Source organism: Pelodiscus sinensis, chromosome 17, assembly GCF_049634645.1.
Source record: "Pelodiscus sinensis isolate JC-2024 chromosome 17, ASM4963464v1, whole genome shotgun sequence".
In the NCBI taxonomy this organism is placed as follows: domain Eukaryota; kingdom Metazoa; phylum Chordata; order Testudines; family Trionychidae; genus Pelodiscus; species Pelodiscus sinensis.
The window spans coordinates 6,814,260-6,831,877 of record NC_134727.1 but is presented as its reverse complement, the minus strand read 5'-3'; the positions used below and the strand labels follow the sequence as shown (position 1 = coordinate 6,831,877).

Below are 17,618 nucleotides of genomic sequence, written 5' to 3'. Positions count from 1 at the left end.
CATAACTGAGGAATTGCTGAGAAGTACTTAAATATTGAATTCATATTAAAATAATTCTTAAACCCCTATGTGTTACCATTGATATTGAGTGTATATGCTGTATTTTAGCAGAGACAGGGGTCAGATGTCCTGGGCTTCTGACAAAGCAACAGAGTATGGAACTTTTGCTTAAATTTAAATATTTTAAGATTAATTTTACATCTGACACACATGAGTTTAATACCAGAAACAGAGCATCCTGACCACAAAAAGATGACTGAAAAATCAAGCAGCTCTTAACTATGAAACTGGTGATTTTTTTCATTCTTGCCATGACAGTTTGGAGCAAACAAAACTCACTCCTTGGCATCTTGGGTGGCATTATTTATACCACCATAACCCTTTTAACAGAATCATAGCAAAAGCAGGCATGATCTGAAAAGTGAAGACTTGCTATCGCCTGAAGTTAAGCTTTCCAAAACCATCAGATGTGTCTTCCACAATAAATTATAGGAAATAATGCACAATGCTGTCACTCTCACATTTTAACGCACTACAGCTACTCAAGACGTGAAGCATTGAAGCATAACTAGACATTGCTTTACATCTCCTTTGTGTCTGAGTATAACTTTATGTAGTAAGTTTTAAGATTATGTAAAACAATAATGACTCTGTCTGACATTTAGGCGAGGTAAGGGAAGAATGGGCACTAAAACTGGCAAGAGACGTGCAACATGTTTGCACTAACAACATAAGAACAGCCACACTGGGTCAGACCAAAGGTCCGTCTAGCCCAGTATCCTGTCTGCTGACAGTGGCCAATACCAGATGTCCCAGAGGGAGGGAACACAACAGGTAATCCCCATGTGATCCTCCCCTATCGCCCAGGGAAACAGAAGCTAGGGACACCATTCCTACCCATCCTGGCTAATAGCCATTGATGGACCTAACCTCCATGAATATATCCAGCTCTTTTTTGAACCCTGTTAAAGTTCTAGCCTTCACTGAATAATTTAATTTTATACAATAAATTTGCATAATGTTATTACAAGGAACATGCTTTTACTAGGTGTTAATTTTGTTTGAGATGGCTTCTTCCCCACACTCCCTTCCCCCAGCCACACCCCAAAGCAAAACTCAAGCTGACACAAGATTTATTGTTGCTCCACACTGCCTTGGAATGGCAGTCTGGGTTTGCCCGTGCCCATGTTAATGAAACAAGGATGGAAATTGCCAGGATTGTCAATGAGGGATTCATATTAGCATTAGAGCTGCTGCATTTTTCAGCAATGTTTAAAGCTAAAGCAGCTGCAAAGAAATCTTTATCCCACTAACGAACACTTGGGAGCGTAACTTCATTTAAAGGATTCACTTAAACCTCTGTCCTATGTAGACCAGAGAGATAAGTGAAGGTAAAGCATCTGTGTCCTAGTTCATGTGTACTTTGCTCTCCAACCCAAATTGCCCAAACTTATAGTCAATGGGAGTTTTAAGCATGGACTTTATGATCAGACTGTAAACTAGAAAAATCCACCATTTTCTTGAGCTGAGACTTTATGACATTTCAATGGAATATAAAAGCGTGTCCCTGTTTTGAACTAGAGGACCTAGCATGACTGTTCATCACTTACTGCTCTAAATCTTACATGAAATATTTCAAACCCCTGCCATCCTGCTTTGCAGCCGTATTTTTGCACTTGCTGTGCCTATACTATGAAACTCCTTGCAGGACAGGGCTAAAACATGGCAGGTCCCGCACAGTTAAGTCGCATCTTGCGGGGCCAGTTGGTAAAATCCAAGGTCATAGCACAATACGGGAACAGAGACGTTCACCACAAGATTCAACTGTTGAGTGTTCAGAGCTGCAAAACTGAGGTCAGGTCACACCGCACAGAGCCTTGTATTTTCGATGGGACTAGGATCAGAGCTGAATGCTGTGTTTGATGCGATGCCCTTTCCACCTTGTCTGTTCACATAGTATCATCAATGTCCTGTGGCGAAAACACCCACTTCAGGTCTCCCCTCCCCCCGCAATAGGCGTGCCATTTTGGCAGTGACTCGTTGGGAGAGAGTTCGAAAAGAGGAAGGAAGCAGGAGCCTCTGAGAACAGCAGCAAAGCGCGCAGAGCAGTAGCAGCTGCATTAGCCAGCCCCAGTTTCCTCACAGGCCCTCTGACGAGAGCTGGGTAACAGATTTGACTTCCACGGGCCTCACTTACACCACTGCGACAGTACGCTGCTCGCATTCGGAGGCTTTGCTGCAGGCTGGCATCCTCTGGGACCTGGCAGACACGCGTGCAATGGCGCTGTGGCGCAAGACTGACAAGGAGAGGAGCGGCGTGGGTATGTAATATAGGCAGTCTGCCATTCGAGTTTTGCCTCCTCTCGTATTTCAGGCAGGATGTGGGCAGGTACTTGCTGCAGTGCAATGTGAAAGAACCAGCAAGTCTGGGAACAACCCCCAAGGAGAGCTTGCAGGGACAACTTTGTGTTGCCTATTGGAGATTTTTTTTTTTTTTTTTTTTACCTCATTGTTACCTCATTGTTTGCCACTGCTGGAAAATCAGGCTGCCACTCTAAAAATGGTAGGGAAATGCTACAGCTTCCAGGTGACTCAGGCCAGGGTTTTCAGGGTGTCCGCATTCAGTCTGGTGAGGAACAATTTAGGCTGCTACTTGAGGAATGATTGGAAGGTGAAAAGGGAAAGCATCTTTGCTTGTCAGGAAAAGTAATGTACGTGTTCACTGGGGAAGTGCAAACCCTTCACTTGCTCTTAGAGTGCTCCTGGAAAAGGGTCTAGTACATAACATAAAGAACATAAGAACGGCCGTACTGTATCAGACCAAAGGTCCATCTAGCCCAGTAGCCTGTCTGCTGACAGTGGCCAGCACCAGGTGCCCCAGAGCAGGTGGACCGAAGACAATGATCAAGCGATTTGTCTCCTGCCATCCTTCTCCAGCCTCTGACAAACAGAGGCCAAGGACACCATTTCTATCCCCTGGCTAATAGCCTTTTATGGACCTAACCTCCATGAAATTATCTCTCTTTAAACTCTGTTATAGTCCTAGCCTTCACAGCCTCCTCTGGCAAGGAGTTCCACAGGTTGACTACACGCTGTGTGAAGAAGAACTTTATTATATTAGTTTTAAACCTGCTACCCATTAACTTCATTTGGTGTCCTCTAGTTCTTCTATTATGTATCTTCTGTCTTAGTAAATAAGAATGACACTCTGGTGTTGGCTGGAAAGATGGCTTCTTCCATCTATGCTTTCTATGGTTAAAAACAGACTGGTGTTCTTCCAGGTGCTAAGTGGAATTGTATAATTGCACTAAATTATCGTTAAGAAAACTACAATAATCACAGAACAGAAACACTCAATTTGTCTCTCGAGTGCCTTCCACTAATTAACAACAAAATCTTTCTCTTGCCCTCCATAGTCAGTCTGCTGTTGATAACGAGGAACCTTAAAATGCACATCAGCATAATATTTAATTTAAAAAAGAGAGAACAGAGTACTCTGCAGTGCACATGACAGAGACTGATAGTTGCATGTAGTAAAATAATTCTTAATTTCCAAAAGTAAATAATAAAAGCAAAAGCAAAATAGTTTCTCCTTTTTCAATTTCTGTGCACAGAAGTGGTAAAATTGTGAAATCTAAGTATTCAGTACTGGTGGTAGTTTCCATTGCAAAACCAAGGACTAAGAAGCTCGATTTTCTGTTTCACTGGAAAGGGGGTGGGGGATGGAAAGCAGAAACATGGAACTTTTAGCTTCTATGTTCTGGCTCACTGGTCATCTGCCCTCTGACAGCTGGATTTGTGTAGGATATTGCATCTTAACATCCAGAAGTTGATAATCAGAGTGTACTGCTTGGGTGTATATAGATTGAAATGATTTAAATCACTCATGCATGTTAAAATAACTTATGTCTTTAGTCTGTGTTGAGGTTGGTTTGTTTGTTTGTTTTTGTAGACAACATTGCCATTCTAGATGTGCTCAGTTTTTTCTTTGTAACACTAGTCAGAGTAAAGACTAATGATTGGTAGATTCTTATAAGGACAGAAGAGGCAACTAGATCAACTAGCTTAAGCTTTTGGGTATCATAGTCCATTACATTTAACCAGGTACCCTTACACTGACAGCAACAATATATGTTTGAATAAAACATGTCTTTCAGAAGGGCACCCACTCTTGACTAAAAGACATCAAGAGATGCAGAATCCACTGCTTACCGTAATGGTTTGTTCTAAAGGTTAATCACACTCAGTATGCACTTTATTTCTAATCTGAATTTGTCTGGCTTCAGCTTCCAAGTATGTGGTCACTGAACACACATTATGGTTTTTAAGAGTTGTGTGTGATTGGAGGAATCTTTTTGTAATGTTTGCTAGATTTACCACAGCAACAATTTGAATCCCACCTGTTCTGTTCGTTAGCTGAAATATAACACATCTTTTTTTAGTATATAAAATAAACAATACTTCATTTAGCAAAGGTTTCTTGTTCAATTAATATATTAATCTGTATATAAAAGCTGTATCATTACTGAACTGATTTATCCACAAATACAAAGATTTCTAATGTTGGTCCACAGTTGCTCCATGACAATCGGTTGCTCAGATTTGTGACTGTTGTTTCTGTGTTACCCTTGCCAGCAAAGGCGTCTCAGAGTTTAGCTATATAACTTTTTTGCCTAATACATTAGAATTCCTAGCAACTTACCATCATGAAAACTATATTGTTTTAGCACCTTAAATGCATCAGCTGAAGTGCCCTTTAAAATATAACCAAGGCAAGTGACATTTTAAAGTAAAGTATTTTGATAAGCCTAAAATACGTAATTAGTTATTATACCTGAAATTGTTAAGTAAAAATGTTTCTACTTTTAGTACAAGAATAAAATCTTAAGTGTCAGTCTGACAAAATGAATGCCTAGGCAATTAAATCACAGATGATACAATAATAGTGTGTTAGCTGCCCTTTATTTCTATCTTGTATCAACCCAAATTTCTAGGGTTGTCTCTGAAAATGACAGAAAATCCTTTATTGCCTAAAATGAAACTTAACACCTGTTCAGCATCATCTTTTCCAGATAAGGTTGTTGGCTTCTCTTTAAATCTGTTACCTGGGCACATGACAGGGGTTGGAATGCAAGAAGCACATCAGAGAGATGGAATTATGGGTGTTTACATGGCTAATCATGTTTTCGTTATTTTTACATGTACTTGAAGTCAATGTGTTTATTTGCATTGCGTGCAAGTATTCTACTACTTGGTCTACTATGACAACAAAATGAGTAAACTGCAATCTTAATAGTTGGGAGGCAGAGGATGTTTGTGGGGGGGGGGGGGGAGAGAAAGGGGCATAGGTCCAACTGAGGCCATGTCTCTACTTGCTGTGCTGGAGATCGATTTTCTGGCATTTGATTTAACAGGTCTAGTAAGGACCCATTAAATCAAATGCTGAGTTGGTGCCTGTTTTCCTACTCCTCCTGAGGAGTAAGGGAAGCTGATGGGAGCGTTTTTTCCCATAGACCTCCCACTCTGGAGAGGGCGACAAGCTCACTTTAAGGTACATCAACTCCAGCAACATTATTTACGTAGCTGGAGCTGCATACCTTAAGACAACCTTTCGGGTCTAATCTAGATTGGGCCTGAGAGAAAAATAGTTGATTACCATTACATACAGAGCACATCAGGGCAATAACACACAATTACAGTAGAATAGTGAGGAAATAACTGAAGAATTTTTGAACAAGACACATTTTCAAGTATGAAATAGTTTTATCTCCAATTCATTTCCTGCCTCAGATTAAGGACTCAGTGAATCATTTATCATTTGAACTTCTCCCCAGATTAGTTCAAAGACACAACTGTTGCGGTTTTGATTAAGACAAACTGACAGTGAGTGCGAATAATAGAATAGAAATACTAGCAACATAAAACATGGGAAAGTTAGAGTGGCACAGACTACTACATGCTTATGTAAAGTGTATGATGGTAACTCGCTGGCATTTGAGAGCAGAGGATAAGTGCACAGTACACTTATTTGTTTCAATAAGGCAAACAAGTGCTATTTACAACAGTGAAACAGCAGCTGTATTGTTGCTTTTTCTCTAATGACAATCTGCAAAGACTTTGTTCAAGTTAAGAATAGCGTAATAGAACATAGGGCAAGCACTATGCAGTATTGACTATGCATGATTTCCTATGGGTCAAACTGGATTAAGCTCATTGTTATAGAAAAGCTTCATCAAGCTTTATGGCCTGGTTTTAATCCAATTTGGCCTACCAGGCAATCAACATGCAGAATGCTATATTATATCCAACCTTGAAAAAGAGATGCAAACATCTGCTTTGAAATGTGGTTTCTGTATATTGGGTATGACTAAGGGGCTGTGGTGTAATATTTGCCGATTAGCTTATTTAGTAATTGGGGATAATGCTGAAATACCAGAATGTCATGCAAATGCATTAATTGTACTGTGGTGAATGGGAGATCTGGGAATGCAATCCAGGTACTCCCCCAGTCTAGAGCCCCTTACCACTTTGTTTTCTTGAGGCTGTTGTATGCTTTTTCATCAGGATGCTTTATCAATAAAATATTTTTATAATATGGATGGAAAATAACCTGTTGTCATAAATATACAATACGGCTGTGTCTAGACTGGCATGATTTTCCGCAAATGCTTTTAACGGAAAAGTTTTTCCATTAAAAGCATTTGCGGAAAAGAGCGTCTACATTGTCACGGATGCTTTTGCGCAAAAGGACTTGTTGCAGAAAAGCGTCCATGCCAATCTAGACGCGGTTTTGCGCAAGAAAGCCCCGATTGCCATTTTTGCCATCAGGGCTTTTTTGCGCAAAACAGTTTTTAGCTGTCTACACTGGCCCTCTTGCGCAAATACATTTGCGCAAGAGGGATTTTTCCTGAACGGGAGCAGCATAGTATTTGCGCAAGAATACTGACAATCTTACATTAGATTGTCAGTGTTCTTGTGCAAATTCAAGCGGCCAGTGTAGACAGCTGGCAAGTTTTTCCACAAAAGCAGCTGCTTTCGCGGAAGAACTTGCCAGTCTAGACACAGCCTACCTATTGTATATTTAGATAATATCTTACTTCATAAGCTGGACAGGGAAAGACCGGATCAGCATTCAGAAAGAAGCTGTCCTGAGAACAATAAAATACCAGCCACGCAAGCACTAAAATGCACACATTTTGCTTTTGGAAAGATATCTATCATCTATGTCAGGGGTGGCCAACCCGTGGCTCACTAGATGCATGCAGCTCTTCTCCCCCAAAAGTGCGGCTCACGAAGCCGCTCCTGCACCCCCCCAGAAGGCCGTCACTCCCCCCGTACTCCCGTGCAATTCAAAATGGCACGGTTGATAGGAGCCTGATATCTAAAAGCCTAAGCTTGTTTCTTAAAGTGATAGCATTTTTTTTTTTTGGTCAACAATTCTGGTGTGGCTCTGTTAAATGGGTTGGCCACCCCTGATCTATGTGAAGCAGGTAGAACTCACTTCCATCTAAAAATTCTACTGGGTGGCGGAGTTCAGTAAAGGCTTTCCTGGATAATGGACAAGTCAAGGCACATAGAAGTTCTGCAAAGCTACACTTGGTGGTGGTTATAGTGAAAGCAGCAGCACCGTTTGCCCTCCTCCGAAGCCAAGGCTTATGTGGGCTTTTAATAATTCTTTCCCTCCATCTGGCATAGCTCACAACTTGTCTGAGCTCACATGTCTCATCCCTGCTGATATCCTGCTTCTTTTCCCTTCCCCCTCCTTCATCTGTCACATACAGTTAAACCCAAGAGATGTGGGAGAGATGATGGAAACCAAGATGCCAACTGAGAACTAAGTACATAGCAGCAATGAGTGAGAGAAGGGCAGTGTCACATTTAATCCTACTTTTCTGCTTCTCGTTAAGGTGCTTTAAGGATATTTTGGAATTAAAATGAAGTTGGGCTTTTGAAAAAAGAATTTACAGGGAGAGAGAGTGGACTCTGCCTTATACCCACAGGAAATGGACTAATTAGGAAATGAGAGATGGGGAGGTAATTGCCATATTCTCTAACCAGACATCCCTTCTGGAGGTAAGGTCCAAGTTATCAGGAGACTGACGTAAATATCGCTGTGTCTAGACTACATCCCTATGTTGGCAAAGGGATATAAATGAGGCACTTAGAAAGTGCAAATGACGTGGGGATTTAAATATCCCGTGTTTCATTTGCATAATTGTGTCATGGTGCTCTTTAGAAAAAGTGCCATTTTGAAAGTAAAACCGCAGTCTAGATCCTGTACAGGATCTTTCTAGACTGCGGTTTTACTTTTGAAATGGCACTTTTTCGAAAGAGCGCCATGACGCAATTATGCAGATGAAGCACGGGATATTTAAATCCCCGCTTCCTTTGCACTTTTGAAGTACCTCATTTACATCCCTCTTCTGACAGAGGCATGTAGTCTAGACACAGTGTAAGAGATCTGAGGTTAGAGAGGCAAAAGATGTGTTAATATAAACGACAGTTTCCAGGGTGATAACTCTTGCAAATTTCATCCCCACGCAGGGCTGCATCCCAAAGTTTTCTGGCTAGCGACCCATAGATCAGATTGGCCTTGCCTTTGGACTCTAGTTGAGGGGATTTACTCAAGAGACTTTCTATTGATCTGGCCTCTGAGTCTGGAAGGAAATAGAATGGAGACTACACATCTGGTTCTGTACATTCTGTCGTGGTTAAGTTGGTCAGCCTTGGGAAATGAAGGCTAAAGTGTCATCTAATGAGGTTTAAGTAATGGCCAAGCCAAGATGTGGTTCTTAGTAAGGAGAGGAGCATTTTGTTCTGTTTCTGTACTCAGCGCCTTCCAGACACCTTGGTGTGTGCTGACCCTATGAGGTGGCTGTGGTTTTATAGCACGCAGTGCTTAACTTGTGCCAGGGCTTAGCCCTGGTACCTGTAGGCTAAGCAGTTCAGAGGCATGGTACTTCTGAGCTTCCCATGTCCATTATAAAAGGAAAAGAATTGCTTGAATCCCAGCACCTCTTTCATTACAAAACAAGCGCTGTTTACACAAATAGCTGCGGATACACTTTTCAGCCATAGATTTGCGCCATTTGTGTGAGGTGTTAGATGGGAGTAGGAGAGCAAAGAAAATGTGGCATTTGTCTAGCAGTGCACCAGAGGATAAGAGAGCTGCATGTCTGCTCAGGGGTCCAGGATAGATCATAGAATCATAAAATACTAGAACTGAAAGGGACCCCAGAGGTCCTCAAGTCCAGTCCCCTGCCCTCACAGCAGGACTAAGCACCATCTAAACCACCCAACAGGTGTCTCTCCAACCTGCTCTTAAATATCTCCAGAGATGGAGATTCCATAATCACCCTGGGCAATTTATTCCAGTGTTCAACCACCCTCACAGTTGGGAACTTTTTCCTCATGTCCAACTTAAACCTCCCTTGCTGCAGTTTAAGCCCATTACTTCTTGTCCTATCCTCAGAGGCCAAGGAGAAGAATTTTTCTCTCTCCTCCTTGTGACACTCATTTAGGTACTTGAAAAACGCTATCGTGTCCCCTCTCAGTCTTCTCTTTTGTAAACTAAACAAGCCAAATTCAGCCTTCCTTCATAACTTTTGTTCTCTAAACCTTTAATCATTCTTGTTGCTCTTCTCTGGACACTCTCCATTTTTTCCACATCTTTCTTGAAATTCGGTGTCTGGAACTCAATCCTTCAATTGAGGCCTAATCTGTGTAGTGTGGAAGAATTACTTCTCGCATCTTGCTCACAATATTCCTGTTAATATATCCCAGAATAACTGCTTCTTTTTCAACGGTGTCACACTGTTGACTTATATTTAGCTTGTGGTCTACTATGACCTCTAGATCTCTTTCTGCAGTACTCCTTCCTAGACTGTCGCTTCCCATTCTGTATGTGTGAAACTGATCGTTCCTTCCCAAGTGGAGTACTTTGCATTTATCCTTATTAAATTTGATCCTATTTACTTCAGACCATTTCTGCAGTTTGTTCAGATCATTTTGAATTATGACCCTATCCTCCAAGCAGTTGCAACTCCTCCCAGCTTGGTATCATCTGCAAACTTAATAAGTGTACTCTCTAGCCAATATCTAAATCGTTGATGAAGATATTGAACAGAACTGGTCCCAGAACAGACCCCTATGGTACTCCACTTGTTATGCCCTTCCAGGAGGTGTCCCAGCATGTGGGAGTTTCCAGCCTGATGCAGGTGCACAGGGTTTGCATGCTCAGTGGGCAAGAGTCATGTAAATGACGGGGTGCATCTACACAGCACCCAGAGCTTGAAATAGATTATTTTGAAATTTGACGCTGCCTCCACCGCACTTATTTCAAAATAAATCACTATTCCGATATGTCCCTTATTCCTCTTGGAAGGAGGACATTGGAATCGTGAGCCCATGATATTTTGAAATAATGGGCGTGCTCAAAAGAGGCGAATAGCCATTTCGGGATCCTTCTCAAAATAGTGGTGCAGTGTAGATGTAGCCTAACAAAGATGTGATTTAAGTCTCATATCCCTGGTCTCACTCTGGGTTCTTGTAGTTAAAGGGAAGGTCCTCTCGGATGCCTGACTGGATTGGAAAGCATGGTAGTTCCACGGTTGCTAAGATGCACAGGAAGCGAGTGTTTGGCAGAGGCTGTGCTAGGGGAAGGGAAGCTACAGTGGAGTGTAGCAAGGGGGTAGGACAGGTGTTTAGGAAGGCAGCCTTGGGGTTACTGCTCCAAGCAGGAAGCCACACAGTTGGCTGGAGCAGGGTGCCAGAGACTCCTGGGAAAGGAGAGCCTGAGAGCAAAGAGTGAGGTAAATGTGTTAAAAATAACTGTGTTCCTTCTCCTTGAACTTCTGCAACTTTTGAACCTTATTCTAGTATTACTATGCTCAGCTCTTGTGTTCTGTTGCTCTGTATTAACAGCAGTTGAATTTTGTCCCAGACTGGAGTGCCTTTGTGGCTTTAGTTTCCAGTATAGAGATTTTTAGAGGATAATTTTAGAATGAAAGAATGGTGCAGAATGATTAGAAGGTGTATAATATAGACTGTATTACTAGGATGGTCAAAGTCATGTGAAAATGGTTCAAAATATGTTTTGGTTGGTGCAATCATCAAAGGGGAATGGTGTTATTTGTTGCAGAAACTACATTTTCTTCAGAAGTTGAGCATCTAGACCTCAGAGATGGGAAAGGCATTCATATGCCAAAGCAATTTTGTGGCTTTTGTAATACTTGTTATTGACTGCTACAATTCTTTGCTACAGTAGATGGAACATTGCTGGTGAAGTTTGATTAACTTCACTCTGCACCTAACAGGATAATGAAGCACTGGTCTGGAAATAAAGATTAATAGCTCATGTGTCCCCTTAGATGGCGTTGTGAGTGCTATTTCAAACAAAAATTGTAGCATTATTATACAAGGCACATACAAAGTATTTCTCATTTTTGAGAGTATGGTGATACATAATTGAACTTTAAAAATAGGCAGTTTTCGAAAGGATGCTATCGATGTATTTTTCTCAAATGAAAAGTTCTATTACAGAAATTGAGAGGCAAAATATGCCAATAAAAATAAAATTGATATTTTTCCTTCCAAGTATTATAATTTCATGATAGATCAATTTGGAAGCTTAGCCTTACAGTTTCAGTTCATATCCCTTTAATAAATGGACAGTTCTTTTAAAGTGTGGAGTGGCATTGTACAGCTGTTAAACTTGTACATCAAAATGGTTGTCAACACTTGTATGGTATCAAAGCATTTTGAGATATTAAATGCTGTGTGTAACAAGCATATTCTATTGTACTTGTCCTGTGATCTGTTAATTGCTCAGTTCCTTGTAGTGTCTGGAATCTAGACAGGTGAACATGTAGACTGTCAGGGTAAAACAGGATTGAAAATTTTTGTAGGAAATAACTTTTAATAGGGATCCGACTTCACTCTCATGGCCAACATGCAGCCAGGGCAATCTTCCTATTCTAACCTGGTTAAAGGAGTTTTCACTGCTGAGGTGTTGGGAAGAGGCTCAGTGACCCTAGAAAAGATTATTTTTCTTTTTTAAACTTCTGTTGCCCACTATTTCCTTCCACTGCTTTTCCTGGGCCTGTCTCAGCTATGACTCCTGCTTAAAGTCTAATACTGAAGCTTTTTGGAGAACAATGAGCAATCCAAGTTCTAGGCATAGTTGGGACTGCCAAGCAGGTCGGGGGCAGAGGGGAGGGAGAGAAAAAAGAATGATAAAATCATAGGGATGGAAGAGATCTCAGGAGGTCATTCAGTCCAGCCCCCTGCCCAAAGCAGGACCAATCCCAACTAAATCAACCCAGCCAGGGCTTTGTCAAGCTGGGATTTAAAAACCTCTAGGGACGGAGATTCCACCACCTCCTTAGGTAACCCATTCCAGTGCTTCACCACACTCCTAGTAAAATAGTTTTTCCTAATATCCAACCTAGACCTCTCCCACTGTAACTTGAGACCATTGTTCCTTGTTCTGCCATCTGTCACTACCGAGAACAGCCTCTCTCCATCCTCTTTGGAATCCCCCTTCAGGAAGTTGAAGGCTGCTATCAAATCCCCCCTCACTCTTCTCTTCTGTAGACTAAATAAGCCCAAATCCCTCAACCTCTCCTCGTAGGTCATGTTCTCCAGCCCCCTAATCATTTTGGTTGCCCTCCGCTGGACCCTTTCCAGTAAGTCCCCATCTTTTCTGTAGTGGAGGGCCCAGAACTGGATGCAATACTTCAGATGTGGCCTCACCAGAGCCGAATAAAGGGGAATAATCACTTCTCTAGATCTGCTGGCAATGTTCCTCATAATGCAACCTAATATGCCATTAGCCTTCTTGGCTACCAAGGGCACACTGTTGACTTATATCCAGCTCTCATCCCCAGGTCCTTTGCTGCTGAACTGCTACTTAGCCAGTCGGTCCCCAGCCTGTAACTATTTTGGGGATTCTTCCATCCCAAGTGCAGGACTCTACACTTGTCCTTGTTGAACCTCATCAGATTTCTTTTGGCCCAATCCTCCAATTAGTATAGGTCACCTGCAAATTTGCTGAGGGTGCAATCCAGGTCATTAATAAAGATGTTGAACAAAACCATCCCTAGAATCAACCTTTGGGGCACTCCGCTTGAAACTGACCACTCACCTGAGCTGTTGATCATTACCCATTGGGCCCGATAGTCTAGCCAGCTTTCTGTCCATCTTACAGTCCAGTTATCCAATCCATACTTCCTTAACTTGCTGGCAAAAATATTGTGGGAGACTATCAAAAGCCTTGCTAAAGTCAAGGTATATCACATCCGCTGACTTCCCCACATCGACAGAGCCAGTTACCTCATCATAGAAGCTAATCAGATTGGTTAGTCATGACTTGCCTTTGGTGAATCCATGTTGACTATTCCTGATCACTTCCCCTTTTCCAAGTGCTTCAAAATGGATTCTTTGTGGATCCCCTCCATGATATTTCCGGGGACTGAGGTAAGGCTCACTGGTGTATAGTTCCCTGGATTGTCCTCCTTCCCTTTTTTAAAGATGTGCCTTTTTTCATTTGCCTTTTTTCATTTATCCGGGATCTCCCCTGATCACAAGTTTCCAAAGGGGGCAGTTGCCCCAGGGCCCAGTGATTCTAAAGGGCCCGGGGCTCCGAGCCACTGCTGCTGCTACTACATTGCAGCCAAAGCCCAAGGCCCTTTGGGATTGCTGCCGGAGTTCTGCACGGTGCACTCCAGAGCCCTGTGCCACATGCTCTGGCTGGCTTTGAGGGCCAGCGGGGGGGGGGGGGAGGAGGGAAGCGAGGACTCTGTGCAGTCCAGGTGGCACTGAGAGCTGGCTGTCCCAGCTCCGCCCCTTCCACCTAAGGCCCCGCCCCTTCACATTGCCTAGGGGCCTGTCAATCCTGTCAGCACCCCTGGTCATAGTTACCCCCAAGGAAAACTTGGCTCAAGAAGTTCCATTCTATTTCCACTGTCTGGACTTTCAAGCTTAATTTATGGTCAATAGGAAAATAATTAGAGTAATAATTATCATCTTTGTAGTAACTCGTATCCAGGAGCCCCAAATACTTATTTTTGTTTGGGAATGAGAGAAAAGGAATTTGGAGTCCATTCACCTGAAGGCTCAAGAGTTGTTTCTGGCTCTAGGACCCAGTGTTGGACATAGGTTGCCTTAGATTCATAGCACACTAGAACTGGAAGGGACCTCTTTGAGTCCAGTCCCCTGATCTCCTGGCAGGACCAAGCACTATCTAGACCAGTGGTTCTTAACCTTACTGCAGCCTGCACCCCTTTGGTTTTCAAAATATGTTCTCACACCCCTTATTAAAAATTGTTGAAGTAGGTCAGTTCTTTAAACCTAAGAGATATCACAAAATCTGGCACGTCTTGCACCTCCAGAAAGGGCATCTCACCCTCCGGGGGTGCGTGCACCTCTGGTTAAGAACCACTGGTCTAGACTATCCCTGATAAATGTAACGAATATTTAAATGGTACTGGTTTCCATGGTTATGTCATAAAAGCAGTAGTAATTTAACTAGTGGGCCAGTCTGATATAAGAACTAGAATCGAAGAGTGCAACTGATGGAAAATTGAATTAAAAAGTGTGAAAAGACATGGATAGCTTACTTGCTTCTGATTATTTCTGTAGTAAAAGAATTGGAAGCAGGTAACAGATTGTTGGATCCAAAAAGGATACAGTAATTTGCAAAGGTTTACATTTTCCAAATAGTTTTAACATTTCTTTTGCTAACCTGAGCCCAAGCGCATACCCAAGCGATGTTTAATGGAATGATTTTTGGTCATCTACATCAAAATGAATAAACAACCATTTTGTATTGCACGTATGTAGGACTCGATGGTTTCTATAATTGTACCACAAAACCCTGAGGTTTTAAGTTCTGTAAGACAAAAGAAGAAAAGATATTTGGGGCTTTTAGGTTATAAAATAACCTTCTTAGTCTTTAAACAAATAGCTTTAAACAAACACTGATCAGAGTTTTACGGCTGTGGAAATGTGCATATAAGAAAGCTGAGTTCAGTAATATTAACTTGCGCATCCAGGGAAGATCCCAAAACAATTCATGAACAGTAATGAATTAAACCTGATTAGAGCTGTATGAAAGCATCAGTAGATTCATTTTACAGATGGGAAACCAAGACACAAGTGAGTTAGATGCTCAAAGTTTCATAGTATGTGCAGTCCTGGCTTTTTAACACCAGCCAATACTCCTTCCTCTCAGAGAAGGACATGCTTTAATTTGTGTTGCTTCAGTATTAGGTTTCCAGCTCTGGGCCATGTGATGCGGGAGGGAACTAACAAGTTTCAGAGATGTGCATTTAGAAGGCACTGCTAAACTTGGAGTACAATATAATCTCTAAATGTAAATCAGATATATGTAAAGAGAACATACAGAAACCTGTTGGGGAACACTTCAATCTACCTAATCACTCTTTAAAAGATCTTCAAGTGGCTGTCTTGTCACAAACCAATTCTATTAGCCAAGTACACAGAGAGGTGTTGGAATTACAATTCATCCATGAATTCAATTCTCACTTTGATGGCCTCCTCAATCAAGATAATGGATGGCAGGGACATTATCAACCTAACATTCAATGAAAGTGCTAACAGCTCTTTGTCTGTGTAGATTCTTGCGTTAATACCCTTCCTATCTAACTTCTATACTATGATCCTTATCTGCTTCGTTTAACTATCCAATCTTTAGTTGCTTATAGATTACCAGTTCTACCTATTTGGTTTTCCCTTTGATATTTTCATACCCTCTGCTCCTTGTTTCCTGCCCTCCTCCATTTATTTTGGGTCTGCACATCCTAAACTCAGAACTTCGGTCATCTGAAGAAGTGGGCTGTGGCCATGAAAGCTCATGATACCATCTACATGTTTTGTTAGTCTATAAAGTGTTACAAGACTATTTGTTGTTTTTAAGTTTATTCTGTACAGACTAACTCGGCTACCCCCTGAAGCTTCTAAATGCCCAGTTAGACATCTGCCTGGGCGGGTGACACTGTAGTCCGATTTCTAAAGATGTTACTTAGTGGTTAGCCACCACAGAAGCTTATTTGTGTAATGGCTTGCTTCTGTGGAGTTAGCAAGTAGAACGGAGTTCTACTGATCAACTGGCAGCTAGGGGTCATAATCTGACTCCTGTTAAAGTTTGTGGGTCCCACTTTCAATTCACTCTTATTTTTGTTCATAAGACAAGCAGCCGGGGAAACGGAGACGTACCTCGATTTTGTTTCTCTGATTCTAGGAACCTGAGACAGCATGTTCCTGGCATTGCAGAACTACAGAATCGGAGGAATATTTTAGTTGTGTATATGTGATTCCTAAATAAGGTGGCAGTGGGTTATACACAAGAACATGTAGGCGAGTGGTTCTGCGGGACTGATAAAATGAGGGTGGGAGGGTAAATGGAGTCTTATGTTGACCTACTCATGAAAAACTCTTCACTTACATGTCACGGTCACCCTGGCATTTCAGTGTTTGTGTCGGTACATAATTAATGAAATGCATTATCCGTGTGCTCCACTGCAGTCATGCTGATGCTTTCTGTAGCTCCCTTTGACAGATGGCTTTCCCGTTCTTAGTGTGAGAGCCACTGTAAAAACAGCCGTTGAGACACTGAAGTGACTCTACATATGAAAATGACTCAGAACAGGGGGTGTGCATGAACATGCAGCTCCCAAAGGTTCTCAGTTCACTGCTGAAGTCAACTGCAAGCTCTCAAACACAGTCAGAGAGGAAAATCAAGTTGGATTCTTGACCAGCAAGCCAAACAGGTCTCTGACGTGTTTGGAACCTCGGCTGTTTTGCTAGCACCGCACAGGTGCAATCGAGGATAAGCTAATAAACATAACATCCATTCTAATAGCCGTAGCTCCGAAGTAGTGACTCAGGAGGAATTCACCATTCAGGATACCCTCAGGCACTCTCTAGCTCAAGAAACGCAGCTTGCGCAGCTGTGTTTCCACAGAACGTTTGCCTGTGTCTAGGTTCTTGTTGAGCATTTATGGAATAGATCATTAATAGACTGTAGGAAACATGGAGAATAGAATGCAGCTCTTGCACTTCATGTGCTGGCTTTACAGGGCTAGCAAAAATAAACACTTAATTTGGCCACAAGAGACGACTGGAGTCATGTAGCTTTGCGTGGAGCAGTTCTTCTGGGTTAAAACAGAGATGGGCAAGATACAACCCTCAGGCTGGATCCAGCCCACCAAGCCATTTGATCTGGTCCGTGGCCTGTCTTGCTGCTCCCCTATCCCTAGGCCAATCGATATCCGGGGGCGGGGCAGTGCACAAAGTCATTCGCTGTTCAAAGCTGCTGATGGCTCCTTTCTCCCGCCAGAGGCCTGGAGGGAGCACCCAATCACTTTGAATAGCAAATGACTTTGCGCAGGTCCTGATTGGTCTGGGGGTTGGGGACTATGCAAAATCTCCTACCCCTCCCGCCCTCCCCCCGCCAAGAGCACATGAGGGATTGGTCCTTCTGCCAGAGGCTCTGCCCTTTCTAGGAAGGTGGAGCTGGCCTGCAAATACTACCAACATTTGTGAAGTGGCCCCCTGCAAAAATTATTGCCCACCCCTGAGTACAAAAGTAGAATTTG

The 17,618-nt window shown here is 42.3% G+C and overlaps 1 protein-coding gene across 1 annotated transcript in view; it reads left to right on the top strand.

Annotated features, from left to right (window-relative positions):
* The first annotated feature begins 2,051 nt into the window (after positions 1-2,051).
* The window catches only part of DOCK2 (dedicator of cytokinesis 2), a 497,337-nt gene continuing 481,770 nt past the window's right edge, over positions 2,052-17,618 (top strand). The window contains exon 1 of the mRNA XM_075900153.1: positions 2,052-2,321. Within this exon, the coding sequence (XP_075756268.1) occupies positions 2,279-2,321 (43 nt within the window). The 5' untranslated portion in view covers positions 2,052-2,278. The remainder of the gene's footprint in view (positions 2,322-17,618) is intronic.